We start from the raw sequence: 27,500 nt of genomic DNA on the forward strand, positions 1-27,500 counted from the left end.
GACGCCTCGACGCATCCGTCCTCGTTCGTGGTGGCCGGCGGGGGCGTGGTGGTCGGCGCGGCGGCGGCGCCGAACTCTGCGGTGACGACACAGCGGCGCTGAGCCAGAGGGTTTGTGCTTTTCAGGAGCTCCATGGCGGAGACTCTGGGCGCCCCGCCCGAGCCCGACGACTTGTTGCCCTTCTTCTGCAGGAGGGCGATGAAGTTCTCGTTGCGCGAGCTGGACCGCTGACCGCCGCTGCCGCTGCTGCCGCCGCCCAGGGTCATCGCTCGGATGTCGCCGCCGCTGGCGCTGTGCTTGACGGGCGACGTCGTCAGGCTCTGACGGCTGCCGAACGAGTCCGTAGGCTCCTTACGACCCAGGACTTTTCTCTTGGATCTGGAGAGGAGAGGAGAGGAGGGGAGGGGAGGGGAGAGGAGAGGAAAGGAGGGGAGGGGAGGGGAGGGGAGAGGAGAGGAGGGGAGGGGAGGGGAGAGGAGAGGAGGGGAGGGGAGGGGAGGGGAGGGGAGGGGAGGGGAGGGGAGGGGAGGGGAGAGGAGAGGAGAGGAGAGGAGAGGAGAGGAGAGAGCAAGATATAGTTTATAGATAGGAACAGATAGATGTTTTTTTTTCATCTTTTTTTAGATTATGACACAAAGCTTTTAATTCCCCACAGCATCTATTTTAATCCTTATATATCTTTGTGTCTTTGTATTCAGTATAACTCTAGCAGGGAGTCAGTGTTTGAACGACGTGTTCTTATTCAACAACAACAACAACAACAACAACAACAACCTACAGAGTCAGACTTTTCTTCTCTTTCACCTTGCCTAGTATTATATCCTTTTCCCTCTTTCTTATGTTTCTATTTCAAGCAGCCTGCCATGCAGCCAGGTATCAAACCTGAACACTTGTTGCTTGGAGACTAGCTGTCACGTGATTCACTCTCGCTCTGCGCGCACGTGTGCGTGCGTGTGTGTGTGCCTGTGTATAATAGTGAACAGGTCTTCGGTGGTGTGTGTGTGCGTGTGTGTGCGTGCGCGCGCGTACCTGTGTATAATAGTGAACAGGTCTTCGGTGGTGTGTGTGTGTGCGTGCGCGCGCGTACCTGTGTATAATAGTGAACAGGTCTTCGGTGGTGTGTGCGGTGGGAGGAGTTCGGGGCGGCAAGGCGTCGTCCGTTTCCTCGCCGCCGTGGAGCGGTGTCTTCTCATTGGACGCCGTGTCGTTCTCCTCCGCGGCGTCTTCGTCGGCGCAGCCAATGCCGAGGCCTGTCGTGATTACACGTTTTTTTTTTAAGTTTAACCCATTGAGACCCGAGATTCTACAAATGTCTTCTAAATCCTGACAAGACAGTTTTTTTTTTTTTTTTTAATGGTGCCACTTCATCATGATTATTACTGAGGATCTATTATATGAAGATAGGTTGAAAAGTGGTGAAGTGGTCCTTTAAGTGGTTAATTCATAATGTACTCCTCATATAATGTACTCCCTACTTCCTAGAAGTAATGTAGTAAAGTTGAGTCAAAAGAACAAGTCAAAAGAACATTTCTCTTTGAAATGTAGTGGTAGTGAAAGTCAAGTATCCAACAACAGAAATAAAATACTCCAGTAAAGTAGATTCTGTGCACCTCTGATGGGAAGTACTCCACAGGACCCATAGCTGAGAAGGGACACCATATTACTGTTTGTCTGTAGCCTGAACCCATTCTGACCCGAGATCAGATTCTAAAAATGTCTTCTACATACAGACAGTTTTCTGAAAAAGCTATGTTTCCATGTCAGTCGTTCTTCGATTTTTCTAAAATAGCAGACCTACAAGCTCGTAGGCTATGAGCTTGTAGATCTGCTATTTTTTCAATAGCTAAAGCATAACATAATGCTAACACCAAAAGGTGCTGCTAACACCAAAATGGGTTAAAGTCACAACTGCTGCAACAACATTTGTTCAAAGATTGTTGGTACAACCACTTCAGAGGCTCTCTCTATACATCCACGTATGATAACAGCATCCTAAGGTATATAGCAAGGAATATCACCTCTAATACTAGCCATGTTTTGCATGGAGAGTATAGGTTGCTGCTTTCAGGAAGGAGATATGGTGTTCCAGCGTACAATAAGGTCAGACTGAAGAGGTCTTTTGTCCATCAGTCGACTCTGAGGCTTAATCAGGATTTTGGCCAGGACTAGACTGAGCTGTGAACATTGCTCTCTGCCCTTATGTTTCTATGTATGTAACTGTATTACTTTTTTTGTCCTGTGTTACTGTATGTCAAATGTTTGTATATGTGTTGCATACAAGGCCACTGGGTCGCAAAACAAATTTCAGTGCAAACTGACAATAAAGTACTATATCATAATCATTCCATTAGAGTCTGTGCTTTAAAGTCACATTGTGCCAACATTCAATTTAGACTTAGTGGTCTTTTTTGGCAACACCTCTGGTCTGTCTATAATAGAACTGTGATTCCCAGAATAGCATTATGTTATGCTTTAGCTGTTGAAAAATAGCAGATCTACAAGCTTGTACGGAGTGGCGCGCTACGAGCTTGTAGGTCTGCTATTTTTGAAAAATCGAAGAACGACTGACACATAGAAACATAGCTTTTTCAGAAAACTGTCAGGATGTAGAAGACATTTCTAGAATCTGATCTCAGGTCACAAAATACAAAGACAAAACTTCAAGCCGGGGGAAAGAATGAATGATTGAAGTCAGTGCTCACCTTCAAAACTATAATGTAATAGAACTCAACCAAAGCCAGCAAATTACAAAGTCTAGACTATACTATCACCGATAAGAAAGGTTTCATGTTTCAGCGGGATTTAGAAAAAAAAACTTGTCCATGCAATCTTCAGTAGACTCGAGTGGACTATAAGTCTGTATTGATTTTACTTGCAGGTCTCCCTAAAAAAAGACCGTTCAGACGAGACGGCAGCAGTCAGGTTCAGAGCATACCGCTGCTCGAGTCCAATAAGAAAGTCCAATGAGAAAGAAAAGTGGATCATATCACTCCCAGATCCATCTTTATACCCTGGCTCCCTGTGTGTGTGTCGAGGTATGCATTTCAAACTACTACTGTTGGATTATTCAGCAGGGCTTTTTAGGGCCAAAATACGTTTTCTGATCTTGTAGTACATTCCCTGGTTGTCTGGGACAGGTCTGGCTTTCTGTCCCCAGAATGAGCACAAAAAGTGGAAAAGCGACGTTCGGTTTTATGCTCCACACACTGTACGACCGTGTTATTTTGCTGCTCTCAGATCAGCTCAAAGCAGCTTAAATGCTATACATACAGAGCCATGTTATTTGCTGCTCTGAGGGCAGCTTTTGAATGCTGCTCTCAGATCAGCTCAAAGGCATGCTTAAATGCTATACATATAACCATATTCATTTGCTGCTATGATGTTAGAGCTTAAATGCTATACATACTGTATCTGGAATACAATCTCTGAAAAATGTTCTGCCGTAACTTTTTTTTCTGCACTGCAACTTTATCCTCTTATCTTTCTGCTTTATAATGAATGACATACAGTAAAGTGTGTTTCCTTCAAGCCTTTTCGCAAATAGGAAGCAAACGTTCAGAAATTAGAAAAAAGGAACCGTTTCCATCCACCGATAAAATGTGATTCTTGGGAAATATGAAATAAGTACATGAAATGAGCAGTAGGAGGAACTATTTTGCCAGTCAAGTGAGACGCATATCACTTGACATTTATTTGACTTTTTTTTTAACGTTATTTTAGGCCATAAAAAAACGTCCTCTATGCTGTCCAGAGGCTGTCTTTGATTCAGGCTGTAAATTAAATGTGTTGACGTGAATTGTGTAACCCATTTCTTTCACCCAGTGTCAATTATCTAATGTAATCCTGGGCGCTTACACTTCCTCTGCCAACCTGGGGGGGGTGGGGGGGCAGCGGACTGACCTCATGCTCCCTTCTATGCATGAGGAGTCCAAGCTAGCTTCTTTTTCACCTGGCAGAGAGGGGAGAGTTTCCCCCGGGCCGGACGTATAGTATAGCGCGTGGAAGAAGGAACACCACGTTATTCCGTCCAGTTCCTTTTCCCCTCTACTCCCCCATCAGGCGCCCCCCTGGCTAGCCAAGGGGGAGGTATAGTTTTAGAGACCAGGATTACTGCATGCTTTTTATGAGGGTATACCTACCCTATAGGGGAGACACGGGGGAAGAACATGCACACTCCACACAGAAAGGGCCCTTTCGCCAACCAACCCCCACGTCCTCGGGAAGTCAATACATCTATTCTTGATGCAGAAACACCATCTATACTCGACGTGTCATACACGTATAACGGCGCATCGTACCTGGGCTGTTCTCCGCGAGCGAGGAGGAGTCCTGCAGAGACGACGACTGAAGCGACCAGTCCTTGGAGCTGTTGTTCTCGTCCGTCCCCTGCAGGTGATTGTCCTCGTCGTCTCCCTCCGGGACGACGCTGGAGACGTCGGGATCCGCGGTGGCGGTGGCGGCGACCTCCTCCTCCGGGATCTCTGGCGAGAGCGCTCCTCCTCCTCCGACGGGAGAGCGGAGAGCCGCGGGACTGTCCGCCGTTTGCAGCGGCGGCGGCCTGGTGTCCGCGACGCCGTTGGTGGCCGTGGGGGGCGAGGAGGAGGAGGAGGAGGAGGACGAGTGGACAGAAGACGGCAGGAGGAGAACGCTGGGCTTCTTGGGGACGGGAGGAGGCACCTGTGGAGAGACGATTACAACGTAGGGATTTAGCCAGATCGCTTAACCCATTCTGACCTGAGATCAGATTCATGCGAGGTTTCCACTGACTGGACACACACTGGTCTGATTAACCCATTCTGACCTGAGATCAGATTCGTGCGAGGTTTCCACTGGACACACACTGGTCTGATGAACCCATTCTGACCTGAGATCAGATTCTAAAAATGTCAGTCGTTCTTCGATCTTTCAAAAATAGCAGACCTACAAGCTCGTAGCGCGCCACCGAGTGACGCGCTACGAGCTTGTAGATCTGCTATTTTTCAATAGCTAAAGCATAACGTGATGCTAACACCGAAATGGGAGAGAGAGAGAGAGAGAGGGAGAGAGAGAGAGGAAGAAAGAAATATAGCTGCAAGCAGCGATAAGGCGGGACCAAGAAAGAAGACGATACGCAAAAAGAACAATAATATGCACAAATAAGACCGAAGAGCTGAGTTGTGTCAGTAAACCGGGAATTTGAACCAACAACCTTGTGGTCCAACAAGGGCAAGAGCTCTACTGACTGAGCTATCCGGGACACAGTCAGTTTTCTCATTGTATAAACAGTAAACATCATTCTGTGTTTTTTGGTAACAAGTATGTGGCCTCATTTTGGGGCATGTCATTATCCATTTCTACAGCGTGTTTCGCTGTTCACGTTTTCACTTTCACTTTCACTTTCTCTTCGACTGGGATTTCAGTTAACGGGCCATAGATTGTGAAGGAGCCATTTCTCCCTGTGTGTGCCTTTAACACATTATATTATATACGCGTCAAAAACGGTTTCTATATGCATGTGCCCATAGCCGAGTGGCAAAGTATACAGTTTGAGCTTGCCATTATACAGATTGTGTGTAGCCGGACGTTTCACTTGAATTTGCTCAGAAAAGCCAGGCTAGAAAATCCCTTAGGAGAAAGACATGCGAATGAACAACGGGGTTGAACCTTTGAAAAACTCACCTTGGGTTTCTTCTTGTCCGACGCCAGCTCCGCCAGACAGGAGAGGGTCGTCCTGGAGGGGAGGGTCCGGCTCCTCCGGTTGTCCTCCTCCAGCAGCTCCGAAAGGGCCTCCTCGTGGCCGCTGCTGCTGCAGGGCGAGGGCAGAGACCCCCCGTCCCCGTCCGGGAGGAGACGGAGGAGCGTGGTGGTGGTGGTGGTGGTCTCCGGGGGGGTGGTGGTCTCCAGCTCCATGCCCGGGACGTCCTCCAGCAGAGGCTGGGGGTCGGGCAGCGGGGGCAGGTCGAAGAAGTGGGACTGGTGGTGGGACGCGTGGGGGAGGAAGGGGAGGAAGTCGTAGTGGGGCGCCGCAGCCCCGGGGGACGCCGCCGTGTCGTGCGAGGAGGTGGTGGGGGACTGCGCCGCCGGCGGGGGGGGCTTCTTGGCTTTGGGTTTCCTCATGACCTTAATACGGCGGAAGCACACAGGTATACAGTTTCTAATTATTCGTACTGAATTTACAATACTCGACTACTCCGCTACATATCGGAAGCAAAATGTTAGTTACTATGAGTTACTTTGAAGATTTTGATTATTATTACAAAACATTAACCACCCCATGATGAGACATTCTGCACGACGACGAGTGCTTTTAATTGTAACAGAATATTTCTATATCACAGCGTGGATACTTTCACTTAAAGGACCACTTCACCACTTTTCAACCAATCTTCATAATAATAATAGGTCCTCACTAATAATCATGATAAAATGGCACGATTTTTTCCTACTCATTCTGTGTCTCATAGGAGGGCTGTGGGCAGTTTAGAAACCGTCCTCCAGTTTTGATCGATTGATTGAAATATTTATTAACAGTTTGCAGAATTACAGTACATTTCAAGCACAAACTCAATACAAAGACAGCTGTTAACTGTGAGTGGACGACCCAATTAAGCATTACACTTGTTTACAACAGGGTCCGCCATGTTCAATTCATCAAAACATAGTGACATCATCAATGGGGAATACGAGAAACTGCAGGCTTTCTAGCTCTGAAAAGTTGCAACGCGAAAATGGAAGCCATATCGCTCTCACGACAATGAAAATCTAAAAATGTTTGTACAAAAAAAAAAATCTGCCTAATGATGACGTTCTCGGAGGACGGTTTCTAAACTGCCCAGAGCCCTCCTACAGTATATGAGACACAGACCGAGTAGAAAAAAAAACGCGCCGTTTTTTCCACGATTATTAGTGAGGACCTATATGAAGATAGGTTGAAAAGTGGTGAAGTGGTCCTTTAACCCATTCTGAACGGGAACCCATTTTGGTGCATCATGTCATGTCATGCTTCAGCTATTGAAAAATAGCAGATCTACAAGCTCGTAGCGCGCCACTCGGTGGCGCGCTACGAGCTTGTAGATCTGCTATTTTTGATTTTTTTTTTAAACAAACAGGATTTTTTGAAAAAAACGACTGACATTTTTTAGAATCTGATCTCAGGTCAGAATGGGTTCATCAGACCAGTGTGTGTCCTAGTGGAAACCTCGTATGAATCTGATCTCAGGTCAGTAAAAAGAAAAAAAAAACTGACCTTATAGATGTTGCCCAGCGGCACGGGCCGCTGCTCCATGCCGGGCGAGCCCGGGGGCGACAGCGACTCTGAGGGGGGGGGGCCGCCGACGGGGGAGGAGGTGGAGGAGGAGGGGGAGGGCGAGGGGGAGGAGGAGGGCTTGTTGAGGAGGAGGTTGAGCGGGCGGCGGGGCAGCGGCGGCTTGACCGCCACGGGGGGTTTGTTCATGGGCTTCGGGGCGGTCGGAGGAGGCGGTCGGAGGAGGTCCTCGGCCGGCGAGTTGCCTCCTCCTCCTCCTCCTCCTCCTCCTCGGCAGAGCTTCTCCTCCTCCTCGATGGCGTCCGCCGCCGCCGCTGCCCCGTCGGGGACGGCCGGGCAGTCGTCCAGGTCGCCGCCCCGCGACACGGAGCGCAGGCGCACCGTCTGCAGCTCGTTCTGGGTGACCATGGCGACGGCCTGCAGCGCAGCCGCCTGCAGCCGGGGAGGAGGAGGAGGAGGAGGAGGTGTCACCGTTATTATAACACATTGAAGTCGACGATTAACCCATTCTGACCTGAGATCAGATTCTAAACGCACGGAAGAACGGTGGTTCTTTTATAACGCATTTTGACCTGAGATCAGATTCTAAAAAAAATGTCTTCTAAAAAATGTCTTTAAAAAAAATAGCAGACCTACAAGCTCGTAGCGCGCCACTCGGTGGCGCGCTATGAGCTTGTAGATCTGCTATTTTTCAATAGCTTAAAGCATAACATAATGCTAACACCAAAAGGGGTTCCCGGCTGAGATGGGTTAATTGTGCTTTTTGGCGGTCGACCATCGGAGAACGTTATGACTATAAAGAACACGTTTCCGTTTGCCTGGTGAATAATGCACATGGGGCAGATATTACAAATAACGGAAATGACTGACATATTCATTATCTTTCTACTTTAAAAAAAAATAAACAAAAATAGCGGAAATAGCTGATCTATTCATGATTTCATATTTTTATAGAACACTTATGTCATATCACAACAGTACAAGATCCAAAATCACAGACAATATCTAATCCAGTCTAATATCATGATAATGGACATAATATTGACACTAGGGACGTCCCGATCCGATCATTTACAATTTAGGCATTTAGCAGACGCTCTTAATCCAGAGCGACTTACATTAAGCAAGAACAACAAAAGCATGGGAATACATCACATAAAAAGCATTTGTATCATGAAACATGCGTATAAGCTAAGAAAGTAACAGTGGAATATCTATATAATGAAACTATACATACTATACTATGCTATACATTATGTACTATGACGTGCTATATGACTACATACAATGCAATTATAGTGCTGTCTACATAACATGCTATATAAGTCTGTTTCAAATGCTATCTCTAAGTCTACAGAAATGCTATCTAAGGGGGTGGGGTAATTAAAGGGACACTTCACCCTTTTTGCAAAATAATATATGTTAATGATGTTTAGAAGCTTTAGAACACTTTCATGGGGGTCTTTGTGGTTGTAATATGTGGTTTTAGATATTTTAGATTGTAGCAGTGAGCCCAGTGTCTCTGATGTCATGGACACTGGTCTCACTACCTTCCTGGACTACAATTCCCATAATTCTTTGGTGCACTGCTCCTCCTTGTGGATAGGGGGGAGAGCTGTCTTACTGAGACAACATGTAGTCCAGGAAGGAAGTGAGCCCAGTGTCCATGACATCAGAGACAACAGGCTCACTGCTACAATCTAAAATATCTAAAACCACATATTACACACATAAAGACCCCCCGGGAAAGTGTTCTAAAGCTTCTAAACGTCATTAACATATATTTTTTTGCAAAAAGGGTGAAGTGTCCCTTTAAGTGCTATGGGCCATTTGAAAATGACGCGATCGGATCGGGTGTCGACGACCCTAAACGGAAACGACCGCGGCGATTATACGACAAAAACACACAATCTCAAAAAATAAACCGCCACGGGCCCATCGTCATCACCTGCGAGGAGGAGGAGGGGGGGTTGCCGACGCCTCCGATGACCTTGCCGGGCCTCGCCGCCGTCGACGTGTCCGAGTGGCGGCGGCCCGGCGCCTTCTGCTTGGCGTTGGGCCGGAGCGACGTCGACGACGACAGGTCGGACGGCGTCGTCATGGCGTTCACCGGGATCTCGAAGGAGAGCCGCGAGCGCGGGTCCTTGGGGGAGGGCAGCGACGACTTCCTCTCCGGGATCTTGGGCCGCAGCTTGCACCTGTGTCGTGGGGGAAATTAAGATATAAACGTTTTTAACCCGTGATTCTGACCTGAGATCAGATTCATATGAGGTTTCCACTACTGGACACACACACTGGTCTGATTAACTCCATTCTGACCTGAGATCAGATTCATACGAGGTTTCCACTACTGGACACACACACTGGTCTGATTAACCCCATTCTGACCTGAGATCAGATTCATACGAGGTTTCCACTACTGGACACACACACTGGTCTGATTAACCCCATTCTGACCTGAGATCAGATTCATACGAGGTTTCCACACTGGACGGACACACACTGGTCTGATTAACCCATTGACCTGACCTGAGATCAGATTCTAAAAAATGTCAGTCGTTCTTCGATTTTTCAAAAATAGCAGACCTACAAGCTCCGAGTGGCGCGCTATGAGCTTGTAGATCTGCTATTTTTCAATAGCTAAAGCATAACACGATGCTAACACCAAAATGCGTTCCCGTTCAGAATGGGTTAATAATACTCCGTTATAGAGAGTATTTCCTCTATAGGTTATACAGTCTGATATTATCTCTAATCTATATTATCACCCCTGTGGTGGCGCTGTTTGGTCCCGTTTGTTTTATACGATGTTTCACTGTCCCATTTTGTTGAACGTCTTGAGCTATAAAAGCTGTCGCCTTTTTGTGACTCTGTGAAGTCAGACTGGGGGTTTCCCCATACATGAACAGGTCATGTACGTTTTTCTCCTATACTCGAGTAAAAATCCTTATACTCCATGACTCTGAATTCTTGTGTTGCCTCATTGTCATTACTAGCCCTTACCCGTTGTGAGACGGACGCAGTACCCCCCCCCCCCCCTTGTGGCCGCGGGGGGTACTGCGCCCTGGGTGCGTTTTCGCTTTTTTGTACTCTGTGGAGTTAGACCTAGCTGAAACCAGGGCATTATATATACTGGACACTACTCTTTTGGACTCATGCTTATATGCCTGAATAAAAACCTGTGTGAGATCGTTTGAGGCCACCGGCTCGGATGCTTTCACCTCCCCCATGAAGTACTCTCGTATTTGAAGGTATCTAAAAAAGTCCTTGTTATCTATGCACATACACATATTTTTCAATTGTTCAAAGTTCAATAACACATTGCCTTTCATGGCAGTACTGTAAGAGGAAAAACCATACCGAGCCCATCGCCTGAAAGTTTGATCGTACACACCAGGCGTTTTCGCTTTTTAAAATGCACTAATAAATTCATTATTAATCATTAATGTGTCAAATCGAGAAAAAGGGCTTCGTTACGCCCTCCATATTATTATGGTCAATGCCTGTGTGAAAAGTGGGAGTGATTGGTGCAGGCAGTGAGGAGCTACAGCAGTCCCAGTGACACACAGACACACAGACTGAATTATAGTATGATGATTATGAATTGTCTTTTCGAGCATGTTATCCCACAGACCGCCTTTACGCACCCCATCGTCGACGACGAGAAGCCCCCCGTCCCCCCGGGCGGCGCCTGGTTGTTGGGGACGGTGGTGGCGGTGGGCGTCTGGGGGGTCTCCGACTGGCTGGAGTACCCGCTGGACGGCGACATGACGAGCCCCCTGAAGGAGGGTGACGAGGCCTTGTTGTTGTCCGCCGTCGTCTCCATGGAGAGCTGGGGGGAGGGGGAGGGGGAGGGGGCTCTGGAGGTGGACGACGGAGGAGAGTCCAGCAGGGACTCGGAGGAGCTGCCTCCTCCTCCGCGACCTCCTCCTCCGACCTTCAGGCACTCGATGACCGTGGTGCCCGTGGTGGCCGTGCTGGAGCCCGACAGGGACCTGGGTGCAGGGTCAAAGGTCAAAGGTTATAGGGTTTTTACCCATTTTTTTTTTTGACCCGAGATCAAATTCTATAGAAATGTCTTTGGTTTTCTGAAAAAGCCTATGTTTTTCTGTGTTGTCAGTCATTCTTCGATTTTTCAAAAATAGCAGATCTATACAAGCTCGTAGCAGCTTGTATAGCTATGAGCTTGTAGATCTGCTGTTTTTCAATAGCTTAAGCATGACATGGTGCTAACACCAAAAAGGGGTTCGCGCCCCAAAATGGGTTAAAGTCCTGCTATTTGTGTCACATACGTTGCTGTATGTAATTTGTATTGATAAGACAGAAAAAAAGACCGTACGAAAAAAAAGAACAAAAGGGGGGGCAGACAAAAACTAAAAAACAAAGACAATGCTGCATGTTTTCATATCACAAGATACATTCATTGAAATCCTCTTGCATTATCGCTATAGGCTGAGAGAAGAGCATGAGATCCCACTTTTCCCACTTTTTATAGAACTTATCCTCTTGTAGTTTACGTATATGAATGTTAGTTTTTCCATAACATATACAGTTCCTCAGTAATGTCCATCCAATGTTCTTTCGTTTTGACCCATCTGTTGAAGCGGTGAGCCGCAGCCGTGCCACGCTCGGGAAACATTTGTAGTTGATCTAACTAAACCCCCCCAATCCAACCCTTGATGCTGAGTGCCAGGCATGCAGGGAATAACGTGTTCCTTCCACGTGCTACGTCCAACCAGGGAAACTCCCCCCTGTCAGGTGTAAAAGGAGCAACTTGGACACTCGGGCATGAAGGAAGCATGAGTTCAAGTCCGTTGCTCTCCCCTTGTCCCCCATATATGGGGACTAGGTTGGCGGAGGGTGTGTAGAGCCCAGGATCACATTCAATAATTGACACGGGGGTGAAAAATGGTAAAATAAAATCGTGGGATAAATTAAAAAAAAGTGTTTGTAAGGGTTTCTACTAACATATCCCACATTGGTTTCTATTCAACCACCCTAGGTGAATTTTTGACAGCTGCTGAAAGTTGGGGTACCATCAACAACCAAATGTAAGGCAAAATGTTCTAAATTTCATTATACTTTAAGTAGCATGTGACGTGTCAAACTAAGGGGGTTTTCATGATTCTGAACCCTTTCCAAGCATTAGTTTTGCACGAAAAACACCCCTTGGACTAAATGCAGCCATAGCCACTTGCCCAAAATGTGCCCAAATGTGCTGACCTCATCACATTTGTGTTGACGGCAGGGACAAATTAGCCATAGGGCCAGTTGGGCCGCGGCCCAGGGGCCCTTGGCTCCCAGGGGCCCTTTGTGGGAAACTGGACCGCGTCGCGCAGTACTGGGTTTGAAGCACTGACAAGGGCCCCTGGAGCCCGGCCTCTAACACCCCCCAGAATGGAGGTCCCCTACTGGGGACCCCTTAAAGTGGGCCCTTTGAGGACCAATTTCAAATGTGTGTGGGCCCCTCCTCTGCTCTGTATTCTCCCTCGGTCTGAGCCTCAAACGCAGCGCAGGCTCCTGGGGGCTGGGGCCCTACAGGCTGGGCGTCAAAGTGGGCCTCTTTGAGGACCACTGCTCCACCGTACTGTGAAGCAGTGGTCCTCAAGGGGCCCACTTTGAGAGGTCCCATTGAGGAGGGGCCACAGGGGAGCCTGAAACGCAGCGCAGGATCCTGGGGGCTGGGGCCCTACAGGCTGGGCGTCAAAGTGGGCCCTTTGCAGACCACTGCTCCACCATACTGTGAAGCTGTGGTCCAAAGTGGGGCCCACTTTGGAGGTCCCATTGAAGAGGGGCCACAGGCCGCCGGGGGCCTTGAAGGCTGTAAGTTAATGGGAGTCACTCCCACCCCGTCCCTGACCACCAGGAGTTATAGGTATATCCTGAAGCTATAAAGACTAGAAATATAATGGATTATTATGTTGATTACTTGTTTCAGGCAGATTTGCAAATATTAATATGTTGTTGCCTCAAAATGCTCAAATATATTATGAATAATTAAATATTGTGATTTTTTTTGTGCAGCACCAAAAACTTTATAGGCTATCATCACTTATTACTTTAAATAAATGTTGTCATAATTGTTGAGAAAATTACATATTTTGTATTTGTATTTTGTTACCCTTATTGGCCTTGGACCTTAGTGAAATGAATAAAATTATCAACAGAGAAATTTCGTCAAAATTCTGCTAAATATGACATAAATTAAACGCCATTGACATTGAAGGGAAAATGTATGTCATATGTAAACGAGCAAATCAGCTAATCAATCACAGGCAACAGGCATTCTGATTGGCCAGTATGAGATGATATCTGATGTATGATGACAAGAGCGCCCCTCACTTAACATGGGTGTGATTTTTCTTTAATGAAGTGATATGGGGTAGGGGTGGAAATAATATGTCAAAATATTATATCACTATCTTTTCAGCAATTATCACAAAATAGTGATATTCATCATATCATTGTTATGTTTGTTTTCATATAATATATATAAACAATTTGTTTTATGCTAATACTTTGTAGATAGATCGATAGTAGCTCTGTTCCATTCCATACCTCTAATACGTGCAACACATTAGAGCTATGGACCAGAGCTAGATAGATAATATGTTGCTCATGGATGGATAGACAGGCTATCCGTTTTTATCCTGCTATCATGTTAGTGTGACATTCAGACAGTGCAGAGGCTGCTCGATGGTGAATTAGTATTGTAACATTCTCCTTGGCTTTGACTGACTGACTGATATTAATGGTAATCCAGCCAGTTCGGTCATTCGCATTATCATTTACGCTGGGCACACGCTTTTGTAAGCAAACGCTAAACAAGGGTTGTTTTTGATAAACATCAATCCGTCCACTCCATGTGTGTGCGCGCGCGCGCACGGCTGCACGCTGTTTCACCCGCGTTTGTTAAAAGTAAGATACGTTTAAACTTTGAACATTACAAACAAACTTTGCAAGCAATTCCTTCTGAATATGTGCTATCATGCTAATGCTATGCTGCATGCCTTATCGCGCACCGGCGCACGGTCGCGCACTGTATTTTGTGTTCTCATCTGTGCGCTGTGCAAATTGCTAATAAAAACCTGATAAATGTTGCGCAGGGGGGCCCTCAAAAATGATCGGCCCAGGGGCCCTTGAGAGGCTAATCCGTCCCTGGTTGACGGCTATGTCCGTTTTTTAGCCCCAAGGAGTGTTTTTTCGTGCAAAACTAATGCTTGGAATACATTCAGAATCATGAAAAGCTTGATAGATCATTTAGCGTGAATAATTTGCCAATATACTGTAGGACGTCGTATAGGCTATTGATTTCCTCCAGCTAAGCACCCTGGCATTGAAACTGTCCTTTATTGACACAAAACACTTGCAGCTCTCTGCCCTATAGGCACATGATGCTCTGGACAGAAGACTCTCCGGCCAGGTCCACGAAGACACAAGTCACAGACATTGCCTTGAATATTTATGAAAACGTTTCAACAACACCAATAGCTGCAGACAGACATGGCAACATGACTTCCAGCGCGACACAACAGATACTACTTTGCAGCCTTGTATTAAGTATTAGGACCTACAGAATGCACACTGTGACACTACACTCCGTATCAAAGCCCGACCACTGTGATTATAAAAGAAACAACCTGAACTCCTTGAGAACAGCGACAGCAGAGCAGGTATAAGGCTGGCTTGTTGTTGTGGTTTCCTTGATTAATCCTGAGGAGGCCGACGTGAACACTTGCTTCCAATCTAACGAGAAACAGTCTGCTCTGCGGTGAACTGGTAATGTGTGCCTGTGTGGTAATGTGTGAAATGACTGTTTGAAGAGCAGCAAACTGGACCGTTCAGTTCACACGTGTGTTATGTGGCAGGCAGCTCCGCCCACAGAGGTTGTCGTATTTAAAATATATATATAATGAGTGTGTAGTGTGTGCTTGTGCAATACTAATACGTCACACTATCATTTTCTTTTACATAATTGGCCTGTTTGACTGTCAAGGGTTCAGCCTCCAGGAAGAAACCCTAAATACAAAGTTGTTACACCATTGCACATACAAACGACTCCAGGGTGTCTAATGAAGTACTGTCACGCATTTAAGTGAAAATATAATGCTATAGCATTTATATTTCATCTCCAGGTGTGCTCATTCTGAGCTTGTAGATTTTCCAATAGCTAAAGTATAACATAATGCTTAGTTAAAACACCAAAAGGGGTTCCTGCCCAAAATGGGCAACTGACCCTGTGTGTGTATCTCTCAGATGACACAAGCCAAACACAGAGCAGCTGCTGTTATAGGCTAATGGCAACACTAAGATCCTAAAGTCTACATCACAACCAGTGATGGAGAGTGCAAGCACATTGAGATACTTTTACTTCTACTCCACTACATCTCAGATACAAATATTGTACTTGTACTAATTGTCGATCTGCAAGCTCACAATGCGTCACATAGAGCGACACATTGTGAACTTGTAGGTAGACTATTTTCATTATACATTTGAAAACTTGTGAAATGGGGACATTCTGCATAATGAGTACTTTTTTACTTTTGGTACGTATGACATTTACCAATACTTATACGTACGTACTTTTACTCAAGTAAATGTTGAATTCCTGCACTTATACTTGTGACAGTGTTTCTACAATGCAGTATGCCCCCCCCCCCTCCTCCAAACAAAAAAACAACACACACGCAACAGTACGGTACGGCACGGTACAGTACTGTACCCAAATAGTCTGACTGAATAGTGGCCAAACTGGCCACCCGGACAACTGCAGGCCACCTGGATGGCGTGGCGCGGCGCTAGAGCGTCTAGTCTAGTCTAGTCTATAGTCTATCAATTACATATCGGGCAGATATACAACACGCAGTACCGGCATCCTACCTGTAGGGGTCGTTCTTCCACTCCCCCAGCTGCCAGTGAGCGGGGAACGTGATCTCTGGGGGCTCCCCACCACCGTCCCCATTATCGGGTCCCTGGACCTCCAGGCTGGGGGGCCCCCCCTCGCCGCCACCACCGCCCAAAGCCCGCTCCCCCCCCTCACCCAGGCTGGGCGAGCAGGCCGAGCTGGGCAGCAGGAAGTCGGGCTGGAAGTCCGTGAAGTGGTCCCTGGGTATGTGGAGGCTCTTGGGCCGTCCGTCCCTAGTATGAGAAGAAGACATGGATACGTGTGTAAAGCAAAGTGGCAAAGCAAGTGTACAAACATTCCTGTGTCAAACCCTTCCCATGTTTCAAATCCTGAAATCTTTGCACATCTTCTCTGCTAACACACCAGATGTTGTTGTTGTTGTTGTTGTCAATGCACGGAACGGATCAGTTTTCTTTTTTTTTTTTTTATATATATATTTTTTTTATCCTCCGATTTTGTAACCCATTTTTCACCCCTGTGTCAATCATCTAATGTGATCCTGGGCTCTACACACCCTCCGCCAACCTAGTCCCGCATATATGGGGGACAAGGGGAGAGCAACGGACTTTAACTCATGCTTCCTTCATGCCTGAGTGTCCAAGTTGCTCCTTTTACACCTGACAGGGGGGGGAGTTTCCCTGGTTGGACGTATAGCGCGTGGAAGGAACACGTTATTCCAACCAGTTCCTTTCCCCTCTCCATCAGGCGCCCCGGCTGGCCAGGGGGAGGCAGTTTCAGTTTTCATTCTTGAAGTGGACCTGGACCTTTTGATTCTAGCTTAAGAGGAAGGCTTTCCTGGAAGTTCCCTCGACTCGCCTAGTCACTAATATGGGCAACCGGAATGACCTACCTCTCGCTCTAAGGCTATATAGCTAACTCGGTGTCAACGTTCAAATCACATTTGAAAACATATTTGTGCACTAAAGGCCTTTCATTAGATTCATCATGTTGCTCATTGCTCAGTGCCTTTGACACCGGTAAAGCACTTTGTAAACATTGTTTTCGAAAAGCGCTTTATAAATACAGTTTATTATTATTTATTATTATAAGGCTTTATGACCAAAGCATTAAATTTAATACCAGCCACTCCTCCACGCCATCACAGAGCTATACAGGTGCAATCTACTTGTATTTATTTTTGGCAAGCCTAGGTCGGACATGCACATAGATTGGATGTAAGAGGCTTCCTTCCAACAACTTGGGATGCCAAAAAAAAAAAAAAACAGCTAAACGGCTTGCTAAATTCTGTGCAATCTCTTCTACTATCGCCAAATATGGTTGTATATACCCCTGAAGGGTGTGTGGGGTATTTGTCCAAGATTTGCTGACTGCATTCTGTATACTGTACGTATAAATGCAGATTTACAATTCACACACACAATTGAGGATTTACAAATTTTTAGGATAAATCATAGAAAAACATTTGCAAATCTCGTAAACAAATTTGTAAATCTTGGGAATATCTGTGAATACTTTCGAGACATTTTTCTCCCAATAGTACGTAGCACCTTGTAAATAGTTGTGTCCTTGTATCTCGTGTGTGTGTGTGTGTGTGTGTGTGTGTGTGTGTTGGCTGTCCCCAAACATTCAAGGTTCGAATGGTCACTCGTTAGGGTTGGCACTCGAATCTTAATTAATGGGTTTGAACCATTCGTTTTTTTTTTGTTTTTTTTTTAATAAAAATAAATATTATTTCTTTTCCTTTTTTTATTAACTCGAAAATATATCCCAGCAAGAATGTGACATGAGCATGTAAAAAAAAAGTAAGTTTCTAGTGCATTCCTGTCAGAAGTTATGTCTATCTCCTTGTTGTGCTGTCCCTCTCCAAAATCCCCTTTGCTCATTAATTTGGTGACGGGCCTGCAGCCAATCAGCCAATCAGCCAATCAGCAACACACGCTGCGCAGTGTTGCGCTGCCCTCGACGTAACCGAAAGTGCTATACACTGTGTGTGTGTGTGTGTGTGCGCGGCTGTGCTTGTGTGTGTGCAGTACCTCCACCCGTGGAGCACGACGTGCCCCTCGGCCTCTCCCAGGTTCTTCATGAGGGAGACGCTGCGCACGGGCGGCGGCGGCTTGCGCTTGGACTTCTTCAGCGAGATGGAGCGCGAGCGCGCCCGCGGCGGGAGCAGGAGGAGGAGGCGCCCGCCGCCGCCCCCTCCCCCTCCTCCTCCGTCGCCAACGCTGCAGTCCGACACCGTCGTCACGGAGACGGTGTCGCTCGCGGCGTTGCTGGCGCTGTCCTCGGAGCTCCCGCTGGGGTACAGCATGGCGTACGAGTCCCCCCCCGTGGAGCCCAGGAAGGGGTGGTGGTGGTGGGGGTACTGGTGGTGGTTGTTGTTGTGGTGGGGGTCCGCCGTCGTGTTGTTGTCGAACGCGGTGCCGTTCGCGTGAGCGCTCCGACTCGCGTCCGCGCTCGGCGCGTCGCTGGGCGTGGACAGCGAGCGCTCGCGGAACTTGAAGGCCTGCGCCGCCGCCACCGAGCGCGCCGAGCGCTGCTCCCTGCCCCGCCCCCCGCCGCCGCCGCCGCCGTCGCCCCCTCCTCCCCCCCCCGTCGTCGTCGTTTCGCTCCGCCTCGCCACGATGGCGAACGTGCAGCCCGACGACGCACTCGACGCGGCGCTCGACGACTGTCCTCCGACGATGCTGTGCTGCTTGGGGGGCACGGCGGGCGGCGGGGCTTTGTTTATGTTGTTGTTGTTGTAGCTGTTGTAGGCCTCGTTGTGGTGGCCCCCCCCACCACCCCAGCCCCCCAGGCCGCCGCCGCCCGCCGGGGAGAAGGTGGAGCCCTTGGGTCCGTTCCAGGACGGAGGCGCTATGGCGGCGGCGATGATGGAGGCGCTGCTGTTGGAGCACTGCAGCATGGGGCCCACCGAGTGCTCCATGTTGTTCCGGTCGGTTCCGGTTCCGGTTCTTCCTCCTCCTCCTCCTCCTGGTGGTGGTGGAGGAGGCTCCGAGCTGGGAGCTGTGACGACGGGACGGAGAAGGGAATTCAGTTTTAGGATTATATAACCCATTCTGACCTGAGATCAGATTCTAAAAAATGACTTCTATACACATCCTGACAGTTTTCTGAAAAAGCTATGTTTCCGTGTCAGTCGTTCTTCGATTTTTCAAAAATAGCAGACCTACAAGCTCGTAGCGCGCCACTCTGTGGCGAGCTATGAGCTTGTAGATCTGATATTTTTCAATAGCTAAAGCATAACATAATGCTAACACCAAGGGGGGTTCCTGCCCCAAAATGGGTTAATATTAAATATATATATATATATTTTTACCAGAATTTGTACCATTGCTGTCATGGCCGTACCTTGTTTGTAGCTACATGATAGTGGCAAAAGACATGATTACATTTTGATCACATCATCACAACAAAACAATAGGTTACGAAAATTTAACCCCCGTTTCTTTGAACTATTCGGTTTCGGCTCTAAGATCAAGCGAACCGAATACGGAATAATCGGCTATTCTGTTTCGGTGGCCGAATATAGAGCGCCGCAGTCCCGCCCCCTTTCATGACGACGCCAGGCCCAGGAAATGAATCCCAATGCATTTTCAAAACGCATTTATTTAAAGACCTTTTAAGCGTCGTATACGAAGCCAACTCGAGTCGTGACAACTCACGACAACAAAACACAATATTTTGGACAAAACAAATAATTACAAAGAAGAAAAACAACAAAAAAAAAGTGTTAAAACCTGCCGTTTTTTTTTCCTACTTTCTAAATTCTTTGTTTGGCCCGAAAAATTGTGTTTGTTGTCATGATTTTGTCACGGCAAAGAGTTGGCTTTGTCCACAGCGTATAAACGTCTTTAAATAAATAAAGTATAGCCGAACAAATAGGAATAAGCAGGACGAATAGCTGGTTGATCCTCGGACCCGACGTGGAGAAAACAGTGGGTTTGTTTACAGGGATGAAGCATCTTTGTAGGCCCCAGCCAATGGAATTTTGGGGAATTGGCATTTGGATTAAAAAAAGAAAATAAGCTCTGTAGCAAACAAAGGCTTATGACAGCAACATGTTTTTGGTTGAAGAATGTAATCTCTACAAATTGACACACTTCTTTACAGTTATTTAAACGCACTATACAGGCAACTGAAAGCAAAACAACAGCAGCAGCAGCTTCAAAATTCACGGGTGAGAGGCACGCACGCCCTACTTTGGACTATTTGGAAAAACAACAGATCTGCCAGCTCACACTGCGTCGTGACATGAAACCGTTTACACATTAGTGTTAGTATAGCTAATATCCACACATTAGTGTATGCATTAATACAAAAATCGCATTGAAATCTGGCACCGGAAGCCATTGCTGATGGCCAAAATACACCAAACACACTCTCAATTCATTCCGCATAACATAGCTATACACGCATGCGCGCGTGCACACGCGCACACACACACACACACACACACGCACACACACACACACACACACACACACACACACACACGCACACACACACGCAAATGACGTACTTGTGTCGAGGTCGGAGTGCGTCTTCCTCAGGGGGAGGTGCTGCCGGTGGGCGCTGGCCGACACCAGCTCCAGGGAGTGGGGCTGCGACGGACACGACGGCTCCCCCGCGGGAGAGGAGGAGCACTGCAGGAGGTCTACGCCCAGGAACCTGCAGCCACCTCCCTCACCGGCTGGAGAGAGAGAGAGAGAGAGAGAGAGAGAGAGAGGTGGGACAAATTCTAATCAACACAAATTCAGTAGAAATAGAGCGTATATGCACGTGCATGATTTTTCCAATCGGGACAAAACATTGAGCAGCATGTTGGAGTGTTGGAGTTTGGAAGCGCTCGTTGGAAATCACTCAACCGTCCTGTTTTCTAAATGTCACATAATGCAGGAGGCAGCGAAATGATGTGTTGTTGAAAACAAGCACTTCCAAACTCTGACACTTAAAGAAAAATAATCAAACGCTAGGGCATTTCTTGACAGAAAGTATATAGCTCATAACGTTTCTATGGTGGATTTTTTCATGAAACAAAAACTTTTTCAGATATAGGAAGAAGATAATTCAATGCTTTTCGTTCAGCTGCAATGTTGGCGAGTTTAACATTGTTCGAATGCAATCAGACAGGACTTTTCTGTTTGGATGTATGTGGGGCTGTCGAGGCCAGAAAGTCGTTTTTTGCCACTCGGTGGGCGTTCCCGCATAACTTCCAGTGTACGATGATGTCACGCGCACACACCCTCTATTCTAACTTTCTGTGTCTCTAACGTCCTACTCGATCACACTGCAGCATCACACAAACGCGTCCTATTTTTTATTAAATTTGAATCCCGAAAGGTTTTGGACATATGAGGTTTCCACCCGACAAAGACGACGATATTATACTATACTTTACACTGTACTTGAGCAGAAACCTTGTGTCTAAAAACTGGTTGTGTTCATTATGCAAGAATGTCGCACAAAAGTAGTGATTTTCAAAAGCACTCGTGCAGTGCCATGAGCTTGCAGATCTGCAACAACATTTTTGTGTTATTTATTTTTGTTTAAAGTGAACATTTTAACTCAAATCTTTCCTTCTGTGCATCCGTCCGTATTTTGAGGTGGGGGGTCCACGGCCTGCAAATACACATCTTTTTGAGGGTCCTCGACACAAAAAGGTTCCAGAACCACTGATATAGTTTAGCAACAACTGCAACACACGTTTCTTTTTTTTCTTTTTTTCCTTCATAATTCTCAGAATCAGCCTCAGGTCTTAATGTGTTAAACTTTAAACTCAACAAGAAAAAGCCAGACCGGTCCGTCCAGTTTTGACATGCGTTAGACAACACGTGTGCCACCATGTGCAACAGTGTTGACACCTACACGACCATACATACATAGACATGTCACATGTCATGCTTTAGCTATTGAAAAATAGCAGATCTACAAGCTCGTAGCGTGCCACTATAGACATTTTTAGAATCTGATCTCAGGTCAAAAATGGGTGAACTATATGTGACACTTTCTTTATGATAATGTATGATTGTATTGAATGACAAAAAGTAGTCCTCCAGCAGTTAGAGCTGCGCTTCTATGCGAATACAGTTCATGCATGAACAGTCTTCCATGAACAAGAGCGCGCACAGCCGCACACACACAAACACACACACACACACACACACACACACACACACACGAACTCCACTCGGCGTGCCGTTATGCTCCCCTGGATCCCTCCGAGGCATTTCAGAAGTCACCCGGAGAGACCGGCTCTCTCGCTCGCTCGCTCGCTCACGACACGCCTAGACATGCAATTATCATCAGCTGCCCCTTATTGATCCCGTTATATGTCGCTATACTGAGACACCGGTTGCGTTTAACCCATTTTGACCCTGGGAAACGATTCTATGAATGCTTTCTAAATCCTGACAGTGGTTCTCAAACATTTTCATGTCAAGGACGACCTCCCAAAAATATATGTATTTGGCCGCCGACCCCCCCCCCCATCTGAAAATATGTTGTTCCAGTGGACACCAAGCAAAGATTTGAGTTAAAAACGCTCGCTCTGAAAGAATATATATATTCAAAGATTTGCGACACTTTTTGACGACAGCAGACCTATACAAGCTCGTAGCGCGGCACAGCTTGTAGAGCTGCTATATAGTTTTCAATAGCTAAAGCATAACATAATGCTTTAAAACACCAAAAAGGGGTTTCCGCCCAAAATGGGTTAAGCTTAAACTCAGAACCCCATCGCTAATAGTAATGGCAGATATACTGTGGGTGTGCTGAAGCACTTAGACATTCCATACAGTATGCCTTTAGTCTCAGGAGACACTTTATGTTATGTTGCATGAAACACATCAGAGAAAAAGAGGGTTCCTAAAAAATACATAGATTTAGTCGACTAAAATCTTTTGATATTAAAGTCAACTGAAACTAGACGGAAATGACTAAAATGTGATGAAACTATAAATTGAATTTTATTCACAAGACGACTGAAACTATACATCAGAATTCGACACCGGACTTGAGGGTGCAATTTCATGACATTTGGCACAAACGTCCGTTCGGGAGAGAGACTCCTGGATGAACTGACGTGACAAAAAACCTGTCGGCGCGTTCCCTCACCCGCGACGGCAAAACCGGGCGACATACGTGCTAGAAGAGCCAGAATGAAAGGTCGACGTGAAGCCTGTGTGTGTGTGTGTGTGTGTGTGTGTGTGTGTGTGTGTGTGTGTGTGTGTGTGTGTGTGTGTGTGTGTGTGTGTGTGTGTGTGTGTGTGTGTGTGTGCGCGTGCGTGCGTGCGTGCGTGCGTGCGTGCGCTCGCTACAGTGACCGCAACAACTTCCGTAAACAAATGCAGCAGCTATGTGAGAAAAAAAAGAGAGAGAGAGCGACATCTATTGATGTGTCTCACCCTGGACTCCAAAGCGTGACTCTCATATACCCCCACATGTGTTATTGTTTAGTCCCCTGAGTCAATTTCATTCATCAATCAATATGGCATCGCGGGGCTGTCACAATCATATCCTTCACTTCAGCATAAAAACCGTGAAAGGTGAAAATAGGGGGCCTGCTGTTGTCCTCTAGTCTCGGCGAGAAAATGATAAACAGCGCTGTTCTTTCTGCGGCTGTGATTTATTGGCTGTTTTTTCCCCTCTCCGCCCCTCTTCGGCGGTGCTCTCGCCGCCCCCCGCCCGGCCTATAAGGATTGGCCCTCGCCGACATCGTGTCAGCTTTTATTTACTCGTTTGTCTGTCCGGTTCGGGGTACGTACGTACGTACGCGCACGGCTCACTTCCTGCCCGCTCCGTGTGCTCTCTCTCTGAACCGCACTTCCTCTGTTCCATGTCGATCTGACCGCCACTCAGTGTTGTTTTCGTCGACTAAAAACGGAGGCGAAAGATGTCCCGTCGACTACCTTTTTTCACCGACGAAAACTAAATGGAAACTAATATAAGCTATGATATAAATACTAAGACCAAATATATTATGGACAATTTCGTCAACAGAACTATAGTGGACAAGAGAAGTCATTTTGCACTTGGTTGCATGATGAAAATAGCCGATCTACAAGCTCACAACGTGTCGCGGTGTGAGCTTGTAGATCGGCTATTTTCAGCAAGTGTAAAAAAAACAGTCATTATCAAGGCCTGACTAAAACTAGACTAACACTAAGACATTTCAGGTGACTAAAATGTGACTAAAAACTAAATGAAAACTATTCAAAAACAACACTGCTGTCACTCTTGTCTAATGTCTATGTTAGCATTACAAACTACAACCGTTTAGGGGCTTCGTTCGGCAGGCCAGCGAGAACAAAACGACAACCGTCGCAGAGCGAAACAACTTCGGGTATAGTGCCTTTGCTGTCAACTTTCGGTTCGGCCAATTCTCACACCTGCAAGATTTTCTAACCAGCCCCGAACACACCTCTATAGTAGTGTGCTAGCTGCAAGGGTTTGCTGACAGTTTCAGTCGTCTGTTCCAAAAATTCTCAACGCCCCCCCCCCACCCCACCATACATATATCGGTATAGGCTAACGCAGAAAACGGGGTATTGGGATCGGATGGGTAACAAAAAAAGTGTATTGGGACATGTCTGTCTGTCTGTCTTAAAGGTATATTCAGTGATTTCATTTAATTCAAATATCACTTATTTATTTTTTGTTGTTGTGATAATCCTCTCTACTATAGAGTGTGCTGACCATATAAGGACTTCCTCCCTGTCCCCAGTTAACCCCTGGGGGTCAAAAAACCTTAGGTTTCGTTTTTGACTCTCTATCCTGATTGGACGAAAGGCTTTGGGTCCCAGCCAAAAACGAAAACTAAGGTTTTTTTGAGTGAAATCACTGAATATACTTTAATATTTCAGACGATATTTAACATGTCAGTATTTCCCTACACAAAAAAAACTAACATTTTAAATACATTTTAAAGTGTTTCAACTGGTCGGCCAAATGAGATACATCGGCAAATAAGTGATATTACACAGATTGTATACATCTGTCCTCAGTGTCCTGTCCTTGAGGTAATTGTTTATTTCCCCCGAAATCCACAAAGGCTAATTTCACCGTCACCTTCTTTGGCATACGCAAATACGTCGGTGTGACCAAAAAACGTACTGTATATAATTACACTCTGGGGTACTGTACTTTGTAGTATTGTAGTACTGTTTTGTAGTCGACAGGCAGGAACAACGGGGGCCGTCAACTTCCTTTTCCCCTCAAAACGATTTTTCTCAATAAAAGCTACAGGCTATATATACGAGAGCTTTTATTGATATTCTCTTCCGGTTTGAGGGAAAAGGAAGTTCCGTTTGATTTGGTTCCTGACTTTCCTTGACGTATATAGCGATATCATCCGGCTCCCCGACAGCATCATACAGACTTTTGAAACAGACACCCAGGCTTTCCTAGAGTTCCGTCAGCGAACATGTATGGAAGCACGGCTCCGAGCAGACCAACATAACGGCAGCCTGTTAGAGTGTGGCTTTCTCCCCCCCCCCCCCCCCCCCCCGGGCAGCCATGCTGCATTCCCATCTCCGGCGCGCCGCCGTCCCCCAACGCCGTCGCCTCCGATCGGGGCAAAACATGAATAATGATCACACGACGGCGCAGAGCGTTGCATTACGGAGTCAGCGTTACACAAAACGCTTTGACTGAACTGTCGAGAAGGCGCCGCTCTTTCATCACGTTTTATTATCCCGGGTTAGATTCCTACACGAGAACATTAAACCGTTTAGACCTAACCGTCGTCGATTCTATACAAAATGTGTTCTAAATCCTGACAGTTCTGTGAAAAACCCCATGTTTCTGTGTCAGTTGTGTTCAAAAGGGTTTCATGGCAAGGACCCCCAAAAGTATATATGCAATTGGCCGCCGACCCCCGTCTGAAAATATGTCGTTCCAGCCGACCTCCCCGGAAGCAAAGACTTGAGTTTAAAAACGTTCGCTCTGAAAGAATATATATTCAAAGATTTTGTGCCTCATTTTCACGATTTTTTTCAAAAAAAGCAGACCTATATACAAGCTCGTAGCGCGCCACTCGGTGGCGCGCTACGAGCTTGTAGATCTGCTATTTTCCAATAGCTAAATTATAACATGATGTTTAAAACAGCAAAAGGGGTTCCCGGCCCAAAATGGGTTAAAGACAGAAAAAGAGAAAAGCGTTCCTTCTCCAGACACACATGCTAGCTCGGGGGAGAAGTTCTTGGTGACGGCGTGCACATTGTGCTATACGAATGTACACAAAATGGTTCCTTTCAGGCTAGTTTGTTTTGCAGAATACAAACAGGTGCTTCTTTGTAGGTTGAGTTGAACGGCATATTTAGCACAACAAAAGAGTGTTCGTTGGAATGAAACCTTGAATGTGTGCCAAATCTAATGAGGCTTTTTCTCCCATGTGTTTGTATGTGGATATAAAGGACCGTAGTGGAGTCTGTGTTGATTATAATGTATGTCACGGGCAGAAACCTCTTATCTCCGTATTCTTACTTTTTGTGTTTATTCATGAATTACCACCCGACTTGATCATACTTCTGAGAGTCTCTTAAAGATGGAGTGCCACAATGTTTGTATTTTTCCAGTTTTCCAGTGTGTCTATGAGGTGACAGTACTTCATTAGACACCCTGGAGTCGTTCTTATGTGCAATGGTGTATTAACTTTGCATTTAGGGTTTCTCCCTGGAGGCTGAACCCTTGGCAGTCAAACGAGCCAGTGAAATAAACAGTAATAATTATTGTGACGTCACACTATCAGCCCCTCCCCTAACCCCTCCCGCTTTATCATACAACTACAGCTGTGGGCGCGGCTTCAGTTCAGGTGGATCACCACCCATCACCACCCACCAGGCAAACCAGGCATACTTAATGAACTGGTGGGCGTGTCCACAAACAAGCGTGATTTTAACAAATACTGTACACTTTTTTGGAAAAAGTTCTACCTCCTTATATTATAATAATACCTGATGATCATGTTTTAGGGTGGGAAAAAAATCGTGGCACTCCATCTTTAAAGCATCAAAAGCGAACATGGCTGGCAAAGCGTCTCGCAAAGCGTCTCGGAGCCAGTTCACTGCGTTTCCGTCAAGCTGCCCTCACTTGACTTTAATTGAATGCCTGCGAGTGTGGTTTTGTTCACACACACTTTTTTTTTGCATTTTCCCTCTGCTATGTGCACATGAATAAATCAGTGGCTTATAGCCAATCTGGAGTTCAGTTCTTCACTGGAGGCAGAGCGTATTAAAACTGTCAGCTCTGTAGACTCCCTGCTGTCTGTCTGCACGTGTGTGTGTGTGTGTGTGTGTGTGTGTGTGTGTGTGTGTGCCTGTCTATCCGTGTGTGTGTGCCTGTCTGTCCGTGTGTGTGTGTGTGTGTGTGTGTGTGTGTGTGTGTGTGTCC

General features: G+C 46.5%; 2 protein-coding genes across 2 annotated transcripts in view; one reads left to right on the forward strand and one right to left on the reverse strand.

Annotated features, from left to right (window-relative positions):
• Window positions 1-26,547, forward strand: part of LOC308335568 (acetylcholine receptor subunit delta-like) — a 301,797-nt gene extending 275,250 nt beyond the window's left edge. The window contains exon 12 of the transcript XR_013966048.1: window positions 26,533-26,547. The gene's annotated coding sequence lies outside the window, so the exon portion shown is untranslated. The remainder of the gene's footprint in view (window positions 1-26,532) is intronic.
• The window catches only part of nhsl2 (NHS-like 2), a 190,586-nt gene that overhangs the window by 394 nt on the left and 162,692 nt on the right, over window positions 1-27,500 (reverse strand). The window contains exons 5-15 of the mRNA XM_080792318.1: window positions 20,632-20,802; window positions 18,743-19,115; window positions 18,146-18,652; window positions 16,127-16,384; window positions 10,891-11,238; window positions 9,192-9,441; window positions 7,226-7,675; window positions 5,659-6,099; window positions 4,299-4,677; window positions 1,088-1,250; window positions 1-378 (exon numbers count right to left, since the gene is read on the reverse strand). The exon at window positions 1-378 is cut by the window's left edge and continues 394 nt beyond it. Coding sequence (XP_080648444.1) covers window positions 1-378; window positions 1,088-1,250; window positions 4,299-4,677; window positions 5,659-6,099; window positions 7,226-7,675; window positions 9,192-9,441; window positions 10,891-11,238; window positions 16,127-16,384; window positions 18,146-18,652; window positions 18,743-19,115; window positions 20,632-20,802 — 3,718 coding nt within the window. The remainder of the gene's footprint in view (window positions 379-1,087; window positions 1,251-4,298; window positions 4,678-5,658; window positions 6,100-7,225; window positions 7,676-9,191; window positions 9,442-10,890; window positions 11,239-16,126; window positions 16,385-18,145; window positions 18,653-18,742; window positions 19,116-20,631; window positions 20,803-27,500) is intronic.

This window comes from Protomyctophum bolini (genome assembly GCF_963924005.1).
Source record: "Protomyctophum bolini genome assembly, chromosome: 20".
NCBI lineage: Eukaryota > Metazoa > Chordata > Actinopteri > Myctophiformes > Myctophidae > Protomyctophum > Protomyctophum bolini.